General features: G+C 49.4%; 1 protein-coding gene across 5 annotated transcripts in view; it reads left to right on the forward strand.

The window, feature by feature from the left end:
• Positions 1–22580, forward strand: part of RGL2 (ral guanine nucleotide dissociation stimulator like 2) — a 309124-nt gene that overhangs the window by 253611 nt on the left and 32933 nt on the right. For 4 of the 5 annotated variants that reach the window (XM_069635222.1, XM_069635225.1, XM_069635224.1 and 1 more), the window contains 2 exons: positions 4623–4779; positions 5157–5417. In XM_069635222.1, the coding sequence (XP_069491323.1) occupies positions 4623–4779; positions 5157–5417 (418 nt within the window). The remainder of the gene's footprint in view (positions 1–4622; positions 4780–5156; positions 5418–22580) is intronic. The other variant, XM_069635226.1, reaches the window with a different exon arrangement.

A 22580-nucleotide genomic window follows, 5' to 3' on the forward strand; every position in this document is an offset into this window, starting at 1 on the left:
GAGTCCATAGGTCTGGCGAAGGAACGACAGAGGATGTCATTGAAAGTTTGCCTGGAGGAGGCACTGGTATAGGTGTCGGCAATAGGGAGGCCTGGGTTGGAGACCAGGATGTCCTTTTTAAACTTCTTCCTACCAGATTTAGTGAGGAGTGCAGGTTAGTCGATAGAGAAGCAGTTACAAAAGATAGGAGAGACAGAGAGCACCATAGAGTAGGTGAGGAGAGGAGAGGAGAGGAGAGGAGGGAAGAGGAAGGGAGTGGGAAGGCGTGCGGGAGAACACTAGGGAAGGAAACAGGGCAGGGAGCAAGCAGACGAGAAAGAGGGAGATGAGACAAGTTGGCAATTGTCCAAGACGACAGGCACTTGGATAGTGGTAGAAAGGTTCGCTAGATGAGTGCTTTGCTAGGAGGCAAAGCCATCGAGCGGTACTACTTTCACAATGCAACTTTACAAACATGAGAAAACAAACCTAAGTTCGAGAGTCCTGGATAGTGGGAAAAGGCCTAGGTTTCACAGTGCAGTTTAAATACTTTCACAATGCTATTTTAAAAGCAGGAGGAAAACGCACCGAATGCTTCCCATGTCTCCTGAAAGGTGATGTAGGGGGTCAGCCAGGAGTGTGTGAGAAGCATCACTCCCTAGGGGCTTTTCTTCCCTGGTAGGTCCTCCCACCTCCCTCCTCTCTGAGCAATCACTGGCCTTCCCATCTCCCACTGCCCCCCCCCCTGATGCCTGGTGAGGGCCTGACTTGGCTCTCAAGAACCTTTCTCTTCTAGCTGACCCATACTACCCCCCTAGCACTCAGAATCTCGCGTTGGTTCTTCAATAGAGCCCCTGTCTCTTTCCTCCTCCACCTATCATCAATCCAAAGCCCTTTCCCCTCTTCGTTCTCCACCTCCTGTGCCTCCGCCTCCTGGCTATGGCCTCGTTCTAGCCGTGCGCCATCCAATGAGGGTCTATGTTAGGCAGAACGTCGCAGCATGTGGTAGCTCCCCTTCACTTTGTGCTGTCTTTTCTTTGGTTTGTGATTTGTTTTTCTCACAGCCAGACTTCTTCTCAAGCCCGATGAGTGTGGCTCTGTATTTTTGTGCTCCTTTCCACCCAGTCGAACCCTTGCTCACCAGCAGTGCCCTGCAGCCGGTGGGCATTTTCTTCACCCATGGGGCATTTCTTCCTACCCCCAGACTCTTGAGGGTCTGCCTCCAAAGACCATCCAGGAGCTCCTCCTTTTGGGGGTTTCGGGGGGCACTTTAGTGGGGCAGAGTTACCTCAGTGTAAAGACTGCTCCTATTCACAATGCTGGTGGTCTTGCTACCAAAACCGAAAAGCATTTACTTGCCTGTTACTGCTATTTCTCTTTCAGGAAGGACTATTTATTCTTATTTTACTTGCCCACTTCTCTTTGCCTTTTCTTAATAGAAAGATGTTTGTTATACAGATATATAGTGTGTTGAACCTTCCTTATTTGGTAGTAACGGAAAGGTGTCCTGCACCTGTGAGCCACCTCCTCCGTGTTAGGCCTGGGCTGCTCTGCCCCGACGACCTCTTGGCGAGCCTGGTGAGCTTGAGGGAGATATTAGCAATACCAGAGTCCGGAAGATATCCCAGAAGATCATGACCACAGGGGGCTTTAAAGAAAATGTCCCTAATGGTCTGCATCTGTGGCTGGCAATTGGGTGAAGGTTGGGATCTCGTCTACCCTTCCTGAGTGTGCCTTAGTCTGCATTGGGCTTAGCGGGTGGGAGCAAGTCTACAGCTGGCCTGGCCATCACCTTGGAGGCCAGTACACTCTGCTTTCTTCCTGTGTTTTTCTTGTGCTGGGCTAAGTGCTTTTGCTTTGCCAGCATGTGAACTTGACAATGGAAACAGAATGGGTAAGCCATGGATCTGCAACCTTTGGCCTATGGACTATGACTCCCATGATCCCTCACCATTAACTCTTCAAGGTTTGACTGATGGTAGTTGTAGTCCAAAACATCAGAAGAGGCAAAGGTTCCATACCCATGGGGTAAGCTTTTCTTTCTTTTCAGTTTTGTGGATGATTTTAAACTCTGGGGGAATGCGAAAATGTATTGTCTGCAGTGATGTTTCTGCCACCGGACTGTGCTTTCCCCGCTCTGTTTGGTCTTTCATAAAGTTCCCATTCAGTCCAGGGGAATCTGGTTCCTTCAGTATCCCTTTTATGTTGTGAAGTGACTTCCCTGGTGCTCTGGAGGACGCCTTAACAGTGTCACAGCACGCACTTGCAGTGTCTAGTCAAGGGAAGGAGTCACTCTTAAAGGTACAGGCACTTTTCCCTTCACTGAAGGTGGAAGTCACTATACAAAGGGCTGCAGGCTCGCTCCATTGGGCAAAGGGTGCCTTGTTGTTATCACCTTGCAGGGCTTGCCCTGAATTCTGGGCACAGCTAGTGGCATCAGTACTGAATTGCTCTAGTGAACTGATGCATTGTGGAGCACCCCGACAGCCTTGGCTAAGGGCCAGTGTAACTGTCCACTGATCCGCATGTTGACTGGTGGGGATGTCCAGAGCACTTTCTGCATGACACTCTGAGCCTTTGGTGGAACCACCATGCACTACTTCGGTGAGACAGGGGACTTTGCCACAGTGAATTTAGGGTTACTTCCCAGAATGGGTTCTACTGCCATGTGCGATCAGACCTCCGGGTTACTTCCCAGAATGGGTTCTACTGCCATGCGCGATCAGACCTCCGGGTTACTTCCCAGAATGGGTTCTACTGCCATGCGTGATCAGACCTCCGGGTTACTTCCCAGAATGGGTTCTACTGCCATGTGCGATCAGACCTCCGGGTTACTTCCCAGAATGGGTTCTACTGCCATGGGTGACCAGAAAACTGAACCCCCTGTACTGGCATCATTTTTCAGTCAGCACAAATCCAGTTAAGAGAGAAAGCAACTCCCATGAACCTTAACATTATCTGAATCAATATTCAATAATAATCTACTCTCCTGATGAACCACTGAGTGTCTAGTGGGGAAACGCGTGTTGAGAAATTTCAAAACTCGCTAAGACACATTCTGAATTAATGCCCACCTAATAAACAAATACAAAATTAATACAAAGTGTAACCTTTCATTGGAAAATTAATCAAGTTAGCGCAAAGCACCGATTCCACTATCTTTTTCAAATCTTCTCCAAGTATTGTGCGTTCAGAGCCGAGGGTTACTTCCCAGAATGAGTTCTGCTGCCATGTGCACCCGGAGCTGAGGGTTATGTTGGGAAGGAGCTATTGCCTTCCTTCACCCCCAAGCGTTTTAGAATTAGGCAAGAATTATTTTGACTGCTTCTAGGCACTACAAGAGACCATGGGGGAGGAGAGGCACTGATAAAGCTTTTTCATGCAAATATAATCACACACACAGACATGGGCAGACACTAAAAGAAGGCAGTTATTTAAATATAAGGTGCAAATAACTATTGGCTGAATACATTTGTAAATATGAAATCCTATTTAGTTCTAAAATATCAAAGCACAATAGAAGCAGGCTCTCTGCCAAAAGGAATGTGGCCTGCGCTAAAAATGGATCGTAGGGCTCATGCAGTGTTGCGTCACTGAGGCTAGCTCTGGCAGAGCAGCATGAAGGAACTCGGCAGCTGTCTGTCAAAAGCACACGCATGCTAAAAGGAGATTCTGACATACTCATGTACAACATACAGAATTATGAAAACCAGGTTTAAAAGAAATTACAGGTTAAGATACAAATATGAGTAGAATGAGTGAGATATGGAGAGAATGACAAGAAAATATTTTTGTACATTAAATATTCATAGGTAGCAAAATGAAGCTACAGTGTATTTTTGCATAGACTAGCAGTAGGTAAAGTAGCATGTCCTAAACAGAAATCACCGACCATGAAGTAAGGAAGACTGGAGCACCCCTGTATGGAAGCAGGACGAGTTGGGATAAATCCATGCCCATATCCAGAGATGCCACTACAGCAAGTTATGAGTATAAAAGCTCCTGCCTGGCACCAGTTTGAATGAGAAAGGAACGGTTGAGGAACAGAAGAGGCCATTCATGGAGCAGAGTTCTTTGCCCCATCGTCCTTTCTGTAAAGATTAAACTTGTTATCCTTGCAAGATAGACTCTTGCCCTTACTTCCCAAGAGGGTGTACTTTACTTTGGTATGAGCGTAATTGGGGGTACCCTTATATTTGGGGATACCTCTATAAGTTGGGCTACCCTTACAGTTACTTCCCAGAATGGGTTTTACTACCATGTGCGCTCAAAGCTGAGGGTTACTTACCAGAATGTGTTCCACTGCCATGTGTGTGTTCAGAGCTCAGGGCTACCTCCCAGAATGGCTTCAACTACCATGTGCCCTCTGACCTCAGGGTTACTTCCCAGAATGGGTTCTACTACCATGTGTGTTTAGAGCTGGGGGTTACTTCTCAGAATGGTTTCTACTGCCATGTGCGCTCAGAGCTGAGGGTTACTTCCCAGAATGGGTTCTACCACCATGTGCCCTCTGACCTCAGGGTTACTTCCCATAATGGGTACAACTACCATGTGCGCTCAGAGCTACTCTTTGGTGCTGGGTTGGCACTTTAGTCTTTAACTTTTTCCCATTCTCTTTTCTCCCTCTTTTCTTTTCCCCTCAGTCTCCTTAGCTCGGTCGCAACTCCTTTTGGCCCTGGAACCTGCTCCTGGGAACGGCCAAGCACTCCCAAGGGGCACTCGGATTGTCCTTTTGAATATTCGATGCAGGTTGAGCATCAGCTGCGACCCGACACCTTGACCCTGACCCGCCTGACCAAGGTAAGAAGTGGTGCCCTCCTCAGATGTCCATGTGAGGCGCTGTTGCAGGCGGGTGAGCAGGACTCCAGCCCCACATACAGTATTTCTGTCTCTTATGCACTTCTCGCCTCTGCCCAGCAGAGGGCTTGGGCCTCCCTGTCAAGTTTCCCAGTTCCATGCGTGACACCCCAAGCCAGTCGTGCTTTTTGTTTCCAGTTGCATGCTGGAACGTGTAGTTTCGTTTTTTACCATTGCCAGGGTGGACCTACATGTCCCAGCATGCAAAAAACACCGGACTGGCTCTAAGATGCCACAGGGAACTGGGAAATTTGGCAGCTGTGGTTGTGTATGTTCGGGCCGCAGTAGTCATACATGTGCTCTTCTCTCTTGGGTTTTAGCACATGAAGTCGACCTCTGTGTCGTCTCTGGATACAGTTGGGGTGGCTCCCCCTGGCCCAGTGCTCCCCACTCCGCTGCCAGCCACACTGAGCCTACCTGCATCGGCCTTCGTGAAGAGCCACCGGCGGTCCGCTTCCTGCGGTTCCGCCTTCCTCTCGCCCTCCGCGTCCAGTACGCAGTCGAATGATGAGAATTCAGAGTGTCGCATCATCCGAGTGCAGATGGCCCTGGAAAATGGAAACCTGTACAAGAGTATCCTGGTGAGTGAACCTCTAAAGGCTTGCACCCCCAAAATCCTGTGAGGAAACCCCAAAAGACTTCTGCCTCAACATCGTCGGGGATCCCTGAAAGATCAGCGCCCCAACGTCTTGGTGTGAGAAGTTTCTCCCAGATCCTAGACACGGGGATTTGAGTAGGCTCTTAATGTAAGCATGTAGGCAGACCTGGCCTGGGGGGGAAGGGGGCGGGAGAGGGGCGAGCCAGGCGACCGCCCGGGGCACTACACCCCCAAAGGCGCCATTAGCCTTGCCACGCCAGCTCAGGAGAGTCTTTCAAGGGCTACCCCGAGCTGGCGTAGTGGTAGAAGGTGCTGCAGGCAGGCTTTTGCTATTATATGCGCCTGCGGCGGCGGGCGCATTTATTAACAATACAGTGCTGTTGTCAGCACCATATTGTTATTAAATGCACCCCTCCGCTGCGGGTGCTTTTAATGACAAAAGGGCGCCATTAGCCACACGCCAACTTGGAGGAGCCTTTCAAGGGCTTCCCCGAGCTGGCGGTGTGGCAGAAGGTGTGGCAGGCGCCCCATTGTTATTAAATGTGACTGCAGCGGCGGAGCACATATAATAACAATAGGGTGCTGATTCACCCTACTCGTTTCATTACCACCTCGCCCGAGCGAGGAGGTTAAAAAACAAAATGGCACATCCTGGCTTGCCCCCCCCTGTTGAACAGGGGTGCACAGAGGGTTTGAGGGGGTGCCAATTCGCCCAGGGCTGCTGCACCCAAGGCTGCCCCTGCATATAGTACAGGGTATCTGTCATTCTTTGGCTCACCTTTTGGTAGCGGTGGCCGTTTAATCCAAGTGAATCCCTAACAAAGGGAGTGGGGCAGGTAAGAACACAGGGTAATACATAAGCAATTCCAATAAAGGGTTCCTCAAACACAGTTACATTTGATATACTATATTGTAATGGGTAGGTGCTCTTTCTGAAACTGCTTAAGATTCACATTCTTTGCGTATGCTGCCATCTAGTGGTTCTGTGCCAAAAATACAGATTTTTTTCCCAAACTTTAAGATGATGCGAGATTGTGCTGGAGCTCCCATGATGCACCCTTGTGAAAGGGGAGACATATTTTATTGTTTCCCTCCATCAAGTCTGGTTGTATGATAAGGGGAGCAGTAAAGGTATCTGGAGAATGAAGAAAAAGCCAGCTGGCTTCTACAGGTTTCCTTTCCTCTACAGATGGCGAATGCCTCCACTTAAGGCTGTGGTGCAGCAGTGAGCCTGGTAAAGGGACCTCATCCCTCTTTTTGTGAGCAACATATTCTGGGCCTCATTATAAACTGGGTGGTATCTGGGGGATAAATCTGCCGAGATACCACCAAACTGTATTACTGTTACCACCACTTGATGCAGTGGTATTACCGCTGGATTACAAGTGATGATGGCCTGTGTTAGTGCCCGTTAATTGGAGTCCATAGGGGATTTTGGTGGTATTACCGCTGGCAGTAATGCTGCCGGTGGTAATGCTGCCGAGTTGGCCAGTTTTGTGCGGTAAGGTGGCGGATTTACCTCCAGAGTCTTGCAGGATGTTTTTCCTTCACCTTCCCCCAAACTCGTAGTTGAGCGGTGCGGTAACGGTATTACTGCTGCATTTTTACTGCACTATAAGACTTAGGAGGCCCCTTACATTTTTAGTTTTGGGAACAGGCTGTAACCCGAGACACAGCTTATACTTTGTACATGCCTGAACTAAAACCACCCCGGTGGCCTCCAGAACCACTCCGGTGGCCTCCAGAACCACCCCGGTGGCCTCCAGATTTCACACCCACGGTGAAACTTCTCATTAAGTGACACTCGTACGGCAGAGAAAACCGATACGGGGAGGAGGGAGCAAAGCACCCCCGTTCCCGTCCCCCAAGAAGGGAGGTACGGTGGCGGTGTCTAACATCGGTAGGGGTGCAGCATATACCCTGTGTGTTAAAAGTAATGTGGGTTTGTGCCGATGAAATCCATACAGCACAAAAGTCACTCCAACCTCAATTGATTTTTAAAGGAGGTTTATGGCGTGCACCAAATTGTCATTTTGTGCCAAAATGGCGTCTAAGCATCTTACCGGCGGCACGAAGACCCATCGGGAGGGTGTCCTCTTGACTACAATGCAGTTATAAACTTGCCATCATTGCAGCTTTATTTTAAAACCATTTAAAAAGGCCCATTTGAGTTCAAACCTCCGTTGCCGGGTAATATAACCTTTTCCACGCCTGATGTGCAGCGAGGGGGCAGCGGGCCCCGTAAACTGCATTGCTCGTGTAATGCATTCTGCAGCCAACGTGCACTTTAACTACACATCAGGTGTTCAACTCACACGCAGGTTGGGTCTGTGCAAAAGGCTAACTTGATTTGTTTAAGAAGGTTTCTAGAAAATGGACTGCTACGGATAGTCGAAGTGCGCTTTGCAAATCTAAATCTGCCCGTCACCCTAGCTGGGTACTGTGCGCTAGTCGCCTTTTACTGCACAGTCTGGCGGCTGGACACATTTCCATTTTCAGCTTAGGTGCCCTGCAAAGAGCAGCATATGTGGTATTCTGAGCGGCATTGTCATTCAGTTATTTTATACCACATGGATGTCTGATGTTCTCAAATATTGCCTTTCGACACCCAAAACAGATGCCAACTTTGTCACTAACCAAACAAGCAGGCACCAATGACGCAATGTGGCTCTTTCGGCAAACCAGTGTCTACCCTACATGCACCCATGTTTGGTACAGTCAGCCTCAACTATGTTATTTGGTGCTTCCTGAATAGTGGGGTGTCGCCACTTAAACTGCCTTCCGGTGCCATCGCGAATCGCCCACGTTCGTAGAGTTTAGTGCCCCCACACAACTTGGAGCAAGGTCCACTACAGTCAATAGCTCTTGGCAAGCTTGAGCTCTGTCAAAAGCTTTCAGCGGCAGCTCTCAAAACGCCACTCTGCGTTCATGGGAAATGGATGCACAAAACGGGTCATTTCTGCCCCATTTACAGGTGCCCACGTTTTGGCAACTTCTCAAACTGGTCCAGGATCTTTTCTGTAGCCCGTTTGCCCTTCATATAAAAGGAAGGCCTAGACCACCTGCCGCACACAATCAACCAACATTTCAAAATAATGTGCTCACAGTCTGTTGAGTGGGCATTGATGAACACTTCCATACATGTCATTTAAAACATGATCTCAACACGTACGTCATTGTCCACAGGGCTACACAGACTATATGCACAGCAGGACATATATTCCATCCCTCAAGTCAGGGGTCTGCAACCTTTGGCTCACCAGATGTTTCAGACTACAATTGCGATGATATCTGGCTATTGACTATGCTGGTTAGGGATGATGGGATTTGTAGTCCAAAACATCTGGACAAAGGTTGCAGGCCCCTGCCCTGAGGATTAACGACACATGTTGGGAAAAGCAGCCACATCGGTCATGAGAAACTATACAAAGAAGTCACATGTTCACTGAACATTAGCTTCCTGAGAACCTAACTTATACAGTAGTCATGGGATCGCTGCGTACAGGCAACAAAGAAATCTTCCGGGCAAAGGCTTTGGTCTTCAAAAATAATGCTTGCGCCAAGGTCCAGAGTGGTGTAGTACGTTAATCCTTTGCCTTTGGGGTTGTTGCCAAGGGCCAGAGTCCTGCATTAGGCTGGTATGATGCATTCAGGACCAAGCATGCTTGCAGGCTGCAGTCCCTGCGTTCAAAACCTAAAAGGGCATGGGCGCTGTAAGAGGCTGCGTTCACACAATCTGAGGCATTCAGCCATGCAGAAATAAGCTTCAGTGGGTGGGGGAGAAACCATGCAAGGTAGCAAAGAGCATGAAACTTTGTTTCACCATTGCTCAGGATCCATACCCTCCACCCAGCAGAGGAACCTCTGGAAAAGGACCCCAAAAGCCTAACTCCTGCTTGGTGTCCAAAAAGATGACTTCTAGAGAACTGGTTCAATGCCTCCCCCGTCCCGACAGATGGCTCTTCTAGCCCTAAGATTCGTCCATTCTCCAAAAACCCTCACTCGACCCATCTTCACCTGCAAACTCTCACCCCATCTCCCTCCTACCATATCTCACTAAAACCCTTTGAACGAGTCGCCTATTTCCAAATCTCTTCCTATCTTGAGGCCAACTCTCTACTTCCCTCGTCCAATCTGGCTTTCGTCCTTTCAACTCCCCAGAAACGTCTCCCCTCTGAGCTTCTAACTCTCTTCTCCACATTCTGAATGATCTTCCTTGCTTACGCTCCTTGATCTTTCGGACACTTCCCACACCGTTGATCACCCCGCTCTTCTCTATTCTTTGGGGCTCGGTGTTAGTGGTTCCACTCCTATCTAGATAATCGCTCTTTTACTGTCTTGTGGGCTCGACATCACTCCCCAGTTTTACCTTTACAATCCGGGGTCCCTCAAAGCTCCGTAATAGGTCCCCTCCTTTTCGCCGTCTACACTGTCCCATTCCCCCCTCCCCCACCCCCCTCTGTTTTAATTTACTATTTCGGCCTGTCCTCACACTCCAATGCTGATAACTCCCCAATCGTGCTCTACTTTTTCCAATATTATGCAAGAAACCGTTTCCTGCCGTCTAACTGGAGTCCAGGTCTGGATGCACTCACTTTCCTCATCTAAATACGTCTAAAACTGTAATCCTGCTTTTCCTGTCCAGGTCCATTCCCTCTCCCTGCCTCCTTCTTCAATCGGATTCCCTCCTGCTCCTCTTGCCTTGTCCTCCTCTGTCGCCTCCTTCAATCGTATTCCCTCCTGCTCCTCTTGCCTTGTCCTCCTCTGCCGCCTCCTTCAATCGTATTCCCTCCTGCTCCTCTTGCCTTGTCCTCCTCTGCCGCCTTCTCAATCGTATTCCCTCCTGCTCCTCTCGCCTTGTCCTCCTCTGCCGCCTCCTTCAATCGTATTCCCTCCTGCTCCTCTCGCCTTGTCCTCCTCTGCCGCCTCCTTCAATCGTATTCCCTCCTGCTCCTCTCGCCTTGTCCTCCTCTGCCGCCTCCTTCAATCTCATTCCCTCCTGCTCCTCTCGCCTTGTCCTTCTCTGCCGCCTCCTTCAATCTCATTCCCTCCTGCTCCTCTTCCCTTGTCCTCCTCTGCCGCCTCCTTCAATCTCATTGCCTCCTGCTCCTCTTCCCTTGTCCTCCTCTGCCGCCTCCTTCAATCTCATTGCCTCCTGCTCCTCTTCCCTTGTCCTCATCTGCCGCCTCCTTCAATCTCATTCCCTCCTGCTCCTCTTCCCTTGTCCTCCTATGCCGCCTCCTTCAATCTAGTTGCCTCCTGCTCCTCTTGCCTTGTCCTCCTCTGCCACCTCCTTCAATCGTATTCCCTCCTGCTCCTCTTCCCTTGTCCTCCTCTGCCGCCTCCTTCAATCTCATTGCCTCCTGCTCCTCTTCCCTTGTCCTCATCTGCCGCCTCCTTCAATCTCATTCCCTCCTGCTCCTCTTCCCTTGTCCTCCTCTGCTGCCTCCTTCAATCGTATTCCCTCCTGCTCCTCTCGCCTTGTCCTCCTCTGCCGCCTCCTTCAATCGTATTCCCTCCTGCTCCTCTCGCCTTGTCCTCCTCTGCCGCCTCCTTCAATCTCATTCCCTCCTGCTCCTCTCGCCTTGTCCTTCTCTGCCGCCTCCTTCAATCTCATTCCCTCCTGCTCCTCTTCCCTTGTCCTCCTCTGCTCGAAACCTGGGTGTTACTTCTTCTCTCATTTATTCCGCATATAACCAACATTCCTCGCTCTTGCAGGTTTCATCTCTACAACATCGGTAAAGCGCAGTTGTTCTTAACATATTCATGCTTCTAAATTAATACCGACCCTCGTCTTCTCCCATCTTGACTATTGCTCTGCTCTTCTTCTTGGCCTTCCTGCCTCTTATCTTGCCCCCTTTTGTTCTATTTTTAACTCATCCATTTTTACCCTCTACGGCCTTTCTTCCTGCTCACCCATTGCCCCCTCTCTTGGTACCCGCTCTGAAACTTGAGACTCATCTCCAGTTCCGGAAGCACCTCAAGACCTTCCTCTTTGATTCTGCCTTCTCTCTTCCTTTCCCCTGCTGATTTCCTGTCTGATAGTGCACTGGTCACCTGGCTACCCTCTGATTTCGGGCCCAGTTGCCCCCTCACCCCTTCCTCGCACTGCCTCCCGGCAACCCGACACTTGGGTCTGTATCTGTAACTCTACAGACCCCCTACCTGCACTTTTGCACACCTGCTGTCTGCACTTACCCTTGCACCTGCCACCTGCTGGCCACACTTCTTGTTATATTTTTGATCCCATGTACAGCACTGCCCCCTCCCCTTTCCCCTGGTACTTTTCCCCCTCCTTTTCCCCTGCACTTGCACAAACTCAATGTCACTTGGCCTAGTAAGATTGTTGTCTCTGTCCTCCCTCTGTTCCCCCTTTCTTGCCTCGTCGCCCCTTACTTTTGAATGCTGGCTACTCTTTCGCTTTCCCAGCTTTGTCTACAAGAGCCCCCATGGCCTTGTACACCCCATTTTTAACCTTAATCTCTTTCTGCACTCACCCTCATTCTCTGCAATCCCGCTTTCTCCTTCCTGTCCAAAGGCCACTCCGCACGGAATCTCTTTTCCGGTCCTTTTCTCTCCTTGCCCCAAAACATTGGAACTCTCTCCCTATTCAAATAAGCTCTTCCACGACTCGTCATCCTTTCAGTTTGCATCTTAAAACCTTGTTTCTCAACTCCTGACTCTTGATCTCCCCGCTGCTTTGACCTCTGTCATTTCATTGTTTCATTCTTGTGGTCTACTGGTTTGTCATTTACTAGTCTGATGAAATCTGCCACTTTCTTTTGTAACCAGTGCTTTGGTGACAGCGCTCTATAAATGCAAGCTGGTTACTGCAGACTAAGCCGCGGGCACATATTCGCTGTAAGATTGAATATGCCCCTGAAAGTCCCCGTTGAGAGGTGAATTGCGCGACATCTCAATGCATTACGATTGCCTCAGCAACCGCACTGCGCAAGCAACAATACCAACATATAAAGATGCTTCACTGCAATCAAAGCAGTCCTTTTCAATGGTCGTTAAGGATAACCTCACTAGGAAGGGGTCCAGAGGTGGGGTCGGGCGGGGAATCACGCAGGTCTACAAGTATGCGCCTAACACTGCAGTTCAAATGATCACAAATAGGGTGCTTGCAGTGGAGGTCGAAGGACCTACAGGAAAAAATCCACAATTAAAGCCGTCGAAGCGATGACTCTTAACGAGAAGTTTTACTCTGCCAAATGCCTTTTCAGGCATTTTCAGTCTTCTATTACATTTCAAATGTGTAGCTTGCACATATCATGACGAAGCATTTCACTTGGAGAAGCTTTGCACAGACCATGACTAAGCATTTCACATGGAGAAGCTTTGCACATATCATGACTAAGCATTTCACATGGAGAAGCTTTGCACAGACCACGATTAAGCATTTCTCATGGAGAAGCTTTGCACAGACCATGACTAAGCATTTCACATGGAGAAGCTTTGCACATATCATGAGTAAGCATTTCACATGGAGAAGCTTTGCACAGACCATGATTAAGCATTTCACATGGAGAAGCTTTGCACATATCATGACTAAGCATTTCACATGGAGAAGCTTTGCACAGACCATGATTAAGCATTTCACATGGAGAAGCTTTGCACATATCATGACTAAGCATTTCACATGGAGAATCTTTGCATAGACCACGATTAAGCATTTCTCATGGAGAAGCTTTGCACAGACCATGACTAAGCATTTCACATGGAGAAGCTTTGCACATATCATGACTAAGCATTTCACATGGAGAAACTGTGCACAGACCATGATTAAGCATTTCACAAGGAGACGCTTTGCACATATCATAACTAAGCATTTCACATGGAGAAGCTTTGCACAGACCATGACTAAGCATTTCACATGGAGAAGCTTTGCACCTAATATGCGATCGAATACTGCAACACACCACTTGAATGGCACAGTCAGAGGACTGGAATGTATAGCAGGATTTTAATATGCACCATGATTCACACACACAGGGACCATGTAACACCAAGTGTCTTGATCTTCAAATGTCATAACAGCCCAATGAGCAGGTCCAACGTCGCTTGGCATGAGGGTCACTGTAAATAGCTATCCTAATGGCTGCACAGGCAAACTTCCCTGCCGCCACTGCTATCTCAGCCCCTTGCATCACACATGTCCACCTTGCTGAAAATTGACTAACACCGCAATCCAACCTAGACGGCTACGAAACACACACATGTTAATGGTGTGTTAGAGTTTCTACTTGTCACATTTCCTGGGCTTTGAAATGTACATACAGGGTATCTTCATTCGGTCTGTGGAGCGGAGTAAGCAACTACAGGCCTTTGTGGCTACAGACCGGATGGGTCACTAGTACGCAGTGTCCCAACTCCCGCAATGTAGCGATTATTGCATAGACAGAGGAAAATGTGAAACCAATCGAGCCGTCACACAGGAGTCTAGTGCAATTACACACCCAATCGAGAAGTGTACCGCTGAAAGCCATTCTACCGCTAACCCTATATACTTCCTGTGAGTGATCGACTCCACTACCACCATAAACTTAGACATAGACGCCATTTGTAATGCACAAAATCCTGCGTCAATCTCAGGCTGTGGGTGTAGCCACTACATTGGTTGAAGTACATAGTTAAATATTCGTATACACTAAAAGGTATACTGAAAGGAAAAATTGAATCAATCGTCCAGTGGGAGGGAACTTCCACCATTTTGATTTTAAAATCTAGTTCTGCAAAGATCATACCAATACACAAGTGTGTTTACGCATCGGTACATCAAGGTTTCAAGGCACTGCAATTCACAGTGAAGGTGAATGACATCGGCCTGGTCGGCTTTCTCGCCAACACGCGTGTATTTATCTGAAAATGTGTGTGTATTGTAGATTCCGTGGGGCAGGGGCCCCTTTTGTTGTGGTAAGTTGGGTTTCCCAGAGGAAGAGCACTTTGAGCATCTTATAAATCTGGTGCCAATAAAAGAATCCTCAGAAAAGTTTGGAGCAAAATATTGACCTCCCGCTTTCTGGAAAGCTTTGTGAGGTCCTGTCGTTATGAGCAACTGTGCAGGAAGTCTTCTCACTATAGAGTGGCCAACACTCGTTTAAATACAAATGAAACAAGACGTACTGTAGATGTTTGGCTCACACCCGAAACCCTCCTGCAGGGGTGGACTGGCCTATAGGGAACTCTGGAGATTTCCCTGTGGGCCTCTGCACCCTAGGCCTCTTGTGGGCTAGTTACAAATTGTCTCATAGGAAAATCATTGGGCTTGCTGAAATTGTATCATATGGGGCCACTTTGAACATTATTTCCAGGGCCTCTTTTGGTCCCCAGTAATTATTTCCAGGGCCTCTTTTAGTTCCCAGTCCACCCCTGCCCTCCTGCACCCGGAGAGATGTGAAAACTACACCATCATTCTAGACACGTCTGGCCAGAAACTCCACGAAGCGGTGTGGGACGTGCAATTCATTTCCAGCAACAGATTCAATATATATATATATATTCCTAGAGCTTGATAGTGTTGGAAGCCCCTGAACTCTAGACACCAGCACACAGGCCAGAACTATGCATTGCAGAGAGGTACATCCTTCATCCGTGACATTTCTGCAAACAAATGCAGGAAGTGTGTAATTCCACCCGTCTGCATGCAACTCTCTTGTATCGTACACATGGCCCTACTATAAAGCTAAAATGTGCATCCCGCCTGCCTGAGCTGTCTCTTGTTGAGGAAACGGGTAAACGAACCGTCACATATTCCCAAAATGTCACCACGGTTTCATATCGTAACCAAGAGAACCACAGGAAAAACGATGCCAATATAGTGATATTCGTACCCGAGAAAATGCTTGTGCTAAAAGCTTTTGAAATAAAACACATTGGTACATGAGCATTTATACAAAAAAATGTAAATCGATAATACTGAATAGGCAATTGAGCATTGGTCGTATTCTTGAAGGGGGTTAAACCCCAGGGATGGGAATAGAACTGGTGGTGGTGTTCATGGGGGATGACATCAAGATGGTGGTGACTCACACCGGATGAGGTCAACAGACCAGTCCGATCTATGAAGACTTCATCCAAACAGGTGGACCCGTGCCGCTCCGAAACCATCAAAGACAATATAGACTCCCTCGCCCCAGCCTTGGCTGATCTCTGCAATCTCTCCTTTACCTTTCGAGCTTTCCCAGCTGCCCTGAAGCACTCCCTTGTGCACCCTCTACTCAAAAAAACCCTTTGCCGACCACTCCTTTCCGGCAAACTAGTGCTCTAGCTCCACCACTCCTTTCTTGGGCACATTTCTGGAGAAACTGGCCATCTCTCAACCAACCCTCCACACCGAAGTTCCTTCCACAACCATCAGTCTGGCTTCAGAGCATCCAGAGGCATGGAAACCGCTCTCCTGAACACCCGTGAAGACCTGCTCTCAAATATTGACACTAACACCCGCTCTGCCTCGTTCTCCTTGACCTCTCCTCTGCCTGCGACACGGTTAAGCACAACATCCTGATTTCACGTCTTTGCCACACCCTGGGAATCTCAGGTCAGGCTCTTGCGTGGTTAACCTCCTTCCTCTCCTACCGCCCATCCCAGGTGGAACTCTGAGCCTTTCTCTCGACTACGCTCTCTCAACCTGTGGCATTCCCCAGGGATCTAACCTATCCCCCTGCTTCCTCAACGTCTATATGGCAACTTTGGCACGTGTTATCACCACATTCACCTCTAACTTTCAGTGCTACTCGGCTGACACTCGAGTATCTTTCAGGCTACTCTCAGCCACCTTCTCCTCCTTGCTTATATAGGACTGTCTGTCCGCTATTCAGTCTTGGTGTGCTGCAAACGACCTCTGCCTCAACGCCACTAAGACTGAGGTTGTTTGCGTTCGGATCCCTGCTCTCGCTTTCCCACTTGCGCTCTGGCGGTCCTCCCCTGGCCCTGCACCCACACCCACCTGCGAAGCAAGAAACCTTGGGGTCATCTCTGACTCCACTCTCTCCTTCTCCTCTCACATTTCAGACATCTCTAAAAAGTCCAACTACCAGCTGCATCTCCTCAGGGGGTACTCTTCCTTTTCTCACCTTCCCCCAGCGGCTCACTGTCTCCAGAGGCCTGGCTTTCTCCAGGCTGAACTATTGCAACCACGGCTTCCTCACCCTCCCTTCTGCCCTGTGCCCTCTGCAACTCATCCAGAACAGACCCGCAAGACTTGGCCTTAGCCTCAAGCCCAAGGGCCGCATCTCTCCGCCACTGAAATCTCTTCACTGGCTCCCTGTGGCGGCAAGGATCAAATTCAAGACTCTTTGCATTGTTCCCAAGGCTTTCTGGGGCCTGTGACCCACCTACCTTCAATGCCGCCTACCTAAATACTGTCCCTCACAAGCCCTCTGCTCATCTACCTCCAACCTTCTGCGAGGGAGCTGGTTTTCCAAGCAGAGATTTGGAGTGAGATCCTTATCCCCGGCAGGTGCCTTGCTCTGGAATAGCCTCCTTGCCACCCTAAGTCTTGTGCCAGATCTCAAATTCCGGAAACGCCTCAAGACTTTCCTCTTCTCCTCTTCCTTCTCTCTCCCTCTACCCTGCTAACTTAGTTCTCTGCTTTTTCCCCCTTCTCTCCCTCCTCCTCCGTACAGCATGCTGGCTAGCCGCCGGGTGTACCTCAGTCTCACTGGTCCCTGGTACCCCCGCCAGTCCTCCCTTCGCACTTGCCTCAGTGCCCTACACCCTACCCCACTCAATGCACTTGAGAAATTAACCCAGGAGAGTGGCTAACTCTGCACTTACCTCAGTCTCAACCGACCGGGTGCACTTGATCCTCCCCCTCCCTGTGACCCTCCGTGCACTTGCTCGATCTGTACGCACCACACCGAAGAATTCTCCCTCGTTTTCACCCCTTAATTGCACTGTCTAAAGCTGCAGAATCGCTGGCAGGCCTATTTGCTGTCCTCCAATAAATGTACTTTTTACGCACTTACTCTGCCTGTACAGACTATTATCGTCTCAGAATGTCAAGGGTCTGAGCAACTGTTTTTTTCCCCATGCTCCCACCTTCCTTGAGTGCTTTGACGCACTCGCCTGTGAATAGGCGCTATGTAAATAAACAATACCATACCACAGTTTCAACACCCCAATATTTCTAGATTTTTCATCAGCATTCAACACCGCTGAACATACTCACTACGTAGCTTTGGTGTTCGGATTGAATGAGACATTTCCTTCTGATCATAAACTGGCAATACCCGTCCCCCTGTTAGATTTCATTGAATGCACTGACGCTTTTGAATTTGAATTCTTAACCTCAACCGTTGGCTGCACTTCTCTGCTCCTTTGCTCCAACATTTTTTAAATATCTTGACGATGCTCTCATTTTGCAACGACTCGACGGCAAACCTCACCAACAGGCATTTTGGACTGTATGACCTTGGCGTGTCATTTGATGGATGCAGATAAGCTTACATTTAATTCAACTAGGGACTAGGTCTTGAAATGCGGAGAGCTCCCAAATCTGTGGAGCCGTAGCAGCTGTCCCACTTCTTTGGTTCAACGCCTTTTCGCAGTCGTGCAGGTCTGCAACCTGGACATAACCACGGATGGCCAACACCCCATGAACGCTCGGGCTAGCACCACAGCACAGACATGCCGTGCCCAGATCACACAAACGAAAGCCTTATTGTTACCTCTTGCAACAGTTCACCCTGATAAACGTGTACCTCTAGTAGTAATTATTTGACTGTGATGCAGCGTATCGAGATATACCCCGCTAGCGTGTAATAAGGCACCAGAGGATTGGAAACTCTGCATCTTGTGTTCTCTTGATTGTTCCTGATGAGGGATCCTTGGCACAGCTCCTCTGGCATCAGCCTCCAGGCGCTTTCTCTTTAGATCTTTGTGCATGGCCCGTGATGCTGTTCATCACATACATCGCACTTCCTTCAGCACAGTTTCTCTCTACAAACCCGCCTGTGCATGACGACCCTCAGATGTGTCTTCTCGCCAGCCCCCTTCTCCCTTGCAAAAACATAGTGCTGACTGTTATGGGCCAGCCACTTCTTTATGGACTAACTTCCCATTCTCCAGCATGGGGTCTGGCATGGATTCACCTGCTCATGAATATTCCCTGTTGTCAGGCTGGGAATCTTTGGTAAAGAAAAAATCAGTTTGTTTCACTTCTGAACTGTCCTTCTCTTAACAACCAATCACTGGTCTCTGGGTCATACTGCCTCCAACCAATGAGTGCCCTCTACATAAGTGCCTCCTCGGACAGCCATCTTCAGATTTTTACCGCACGTTCAAGTGTTGGGACTCCTCGTGCTATGTGCTTTTACTACGTTTTGCGATTTTTCTAAGAGTTCCGGTCAATCGAGCCTCAAGCTATTTCGATCCATCTTCCGATTAACAGGGACCCGTTTTCTGATTCTTCAGCGCCCCTCAAGGGTGATTTTTCATCGAGTTTCTTCTTGGAGGATTCCAGAAGCTTCTTCAAGGCCTACCCTGCGTGGAGATGGCAGAGGGGAAGGAAGACTCGACACCTCTGTTCAGGATTTGTCCAGGATGCGGCCTGCGGAACATCTACTTGGACGATGGGCATTCGGTGTGCTTCTACTGCTTGCATTCCGACAAAACGCACATGGAGGATGACTGCATTTTGCCAGGAGATGGTCCCACACACCATGAAGGATCGGTGCAGGCGTCTCACTGAGTGGCTTCAGGCTAAGGCCGCTGGTACGGGTGAGTCCGGGCAGCATGCCTCCCCCAACCACAAGACAACATCTGAGCGGTCTTCTAAGACCTTTGAGGGTGCCCCAGCGACAGGGCCCAACATAAAGCCAAGCACTGTGAGTCCGGGGGCACCGGGAGTGCCATTGCGACAGGCTCCCTGGCGGCCAGGGCGGGCACAGCATCTCTGGCACCTTCGACCACGAGCCAACGCTCCGGTTCGGCGAAGAAGAGGAAGTCTGACCACTCGGGTAAGCTTCTGGAGAAGCCCCGGAAGGATCAGTTTGAGGAGGCCAAGGTCGTGCAGGCCCAAGTTCACCCGGCAAAGCCTTCCACTGAAGGCGTGGTGGCATCCCTAACGAAGGCCGCGGATGCGGGTTCGCAGGGTACGGTCCCCAAGACAAGTTTCCCTGCCTGCCAGGAGGGAATCGTTGTTTCAGCCCATAGAGCCCATCATCTCCCCCGAAACAGTCTCCCTGGTCGAGAAGAAGGGGGAGGGCACGTTAGTCCTGCAGGCATTACGCACATCATCCACATCTTAGCCGTATATTCCCGCCTCATGTTGCGAGCCATGATATGAAGGAATGGACCCCAAAACAGAAAGCTGCATCAGGGATCGCTGGCACATGTAGATTTGTAGTCCTGTCCTGGAAAAAGCAGCAGACCCTTGAAAGGGGAGTCAGGGGCTCGGAGTGCACCCCACTATAAAGGCTCCAAATAGCGTAAAATGTATGGCCACCCCAAAAGTGAAATTGAAGCGGAAGGACACCACCTTCCCCTCCTCCCCAGAGCGGCCTTCAGAAATGGACCACAGAATGGGGATCCTTGGATTTGTCCTCCACCGTGAGGACCTCGTGGCACATCTAAGGCAGACTGTCCGAGCAGGAGGGGCCAACAGAAGTGAAAAAAATTCTATGGAACTGACATGTGGGACTATGAGCCCCGAAACAAGGGCTGACCAAACAACCAAGGGGCCACGTCATGACCCAGGCCTGTAGGTAGCAGAGGCCCTAAACCGACTGCAGTCTAGTTTGCAAGATGTGGGGGCGAGCAAGGAGTAGGAATACGAGGCTCAAAGGGGAAAAACTGAGACCAGACCCCTTCTTAACACATCCTACCAAATGTGCAGGTGCAGCAGTCCTGGGTATTCCCTTCCAGGAATCTGAATGTTGTGCTGTCTAGCCTTCCTGAAGGGTCTGTAAAATATCAGAACCTGAATACATACATTGGTTTCACTGTCCTTACTGCGTTTCTCTGCATAGATCAGCCATGCGTGAAACGGGTCTTTGTCTTTCTCTACTCGTCGCTAAACCTATGGAATAGTTCTGTATCCAATGACGATAATATCCCAAGCTTCCTGCATGAATCCCAATCTGTCCTGGGAAGGAGGCGTGGTTCTCAAGATTCCATTTGGACCTGTGACCACTGCAAATTCCGATCAAATGTCTGAAGGTCCAGGTAATGAAAAGGACTGCATCGACCCACTGGGGAATGTCTGAGGGAACCGGGATCCATCGCCGAGTTAGATAACCAAAAGCCGCACTAACTTGTCTTTTACTGTTTACTGGGGGACAGTTATGCTTTTGGGACAACCTAAGGAAAGGGTTGCAAATGATAGCAAAATTGCAGGCTAGGATTCTTCCCCCAAAAGGGAGCCAGTTTCCGCCCAAATAACCTAACCAGCTGACTGGTCCTGCAAATGGCAATCAGCATTACACTTTTTTGGGTTCCTTAAAAGCCCGGGTCTTGGCTCCTTCTTGGTGGTATGTCTCAAAGACGCAAGTCCCTCAATCTTGGGTTAAAGTGTTCTTTACACTCTTTTCTTGGTTTTCCTGCTTTCTTGCTGTTCCCACTTTATCAAATTTTCTTCTCTCTGTTACAATAGCCCACATAACTGGCGGATGGCCTATGGTTGTTGGCACAGCCTCTTTCATGGCAAAAAGGAGAGGCATGGCTGAAAAGTTGCAGTGAGAGTGGCGCAAGATTGGTAGCTGGAGAGAGTGTCTCTCTTGGGGAACCAGCTTGAGGATCCCCCACAGTTTCACTCTTCTCCCTAAAGCCTTAACCCCATGCTCGAACCTAGGGAACATCCTCTATTCCCACCCTCTTCTCCCTCCTGTTCTAATTCCTCTCCACCTCCTATAATGCTTCACCCTTGTCCCAGAAGCCTTACTGCATGCTCGCACCTAGGGAACATCTTCTATTCCTGCCCTCTTCTCCTTCCTGTTCTCACTCCTCTCCACCTCCTCGATGCATCACCCTTCTCCCAGAAGCCTTAACCCCATGCTCGTACCTAGGGAAGATCCTCTATTCCCTACCTCTTCTTCTTCCTGTTCTAATTCCTCTCCACCGCCTCGATGCTTCACCCTTGTCGCAGAAGCCTGGTGTCATGCTCGTACCTAGGGTACATCCTCTATTCCCTGCCTCTTCTCCTTCCTGTTCTAATTCCTCTCCACCTTCTCCGTGCTCAACAGGTTGGTCCCATGAGATGAGCACCTGCCTCCCAGCTGTGTCAAGGTGGAGGTAGCTAGGGTAACCCCTCCACACCACTCTCGGGCTCACCATCACACAGTGGATGGCAGCATCTGTCACTGTTGGCTATCCTGCCTTCCACAAGTGGGATCAGGCAGGTGAATTCATCACAGAAGCCCAGTGACAACAAGGGAACAGTACCATGAGCTGCACCAAAGCTAGGCCTTACCCCCTAGCTTCTGCGGCTAGTGAGTATAAATGAGCTGCACACACATTAGTTGGACTAGTTACACACATCAGCCAATGGTTACTGACCAAATGCACAGTGGGTGCACTAGAAACAAACTAATTCAAAGTGGAAAGGAAGGCCTCATCACCAAAAGGGAGCTGGGCTTGCGGAAGCGTTCACCTGTGGGTTGGGCTAATGTGGAACTGTCCTCGGCCGGGCCAATGTGGATTTGGCCTGGGCTTGGCAGCCTTCCACTTTGACCGCTTAAGCCTGTTCGCTTGTCTCTTCAGTTTCTCCAGCATGGGGTCTGGCATGGATTCACATGCTCATGAATATTCCCAGTCGTCGGGCTGGGAATCCTTGGTAAAAAGAAAAGGTTTCACTTTAACTTACAAACTGTATTTCTCCTCTACACCAATCGCTGTACTCTGTCATACTGCCCCCAGCCAATGACAGCCCTCTCCCTAAGCCCCTCCTCTAGTAGCCATCTTCATATTTTTACTGCACGTTTCAGTGTTGGGAGTTCTCAAGTTTTGCTCCGTGAGCTACATCTCCAGTTTTTTGTTTCTTCGGAAAAAGTTCCTATTTTTGTCAGGAGCCTGTGTGCTCTTCTTTCCATCTGCCGACAACAGGGATCCGTTTGTCAGTGAATTTCAGCGCCACTCAAGGGCAAAGATCGTCGAAGTGTCTTCAGAGTTTCCAGAAGGTCATCAGGCCTACTCTGCACCTCCT

The sequence above is a fragment of the Ambystoma mexicanum genome, chromosome 13, assembly GCF_040938575.1.
Source record: "Ambystoma mexicanum isolate Mex_15411 chromosome 13, UKY_AmexF1_1, whole genome shotgun sequence".
Lineage (NCBI taxonomy): Eukaryota > Metazoa > Chordata > Amphibia > Caudata > Ambystomatidae > Ambystoma > Ambystoma mexicanum.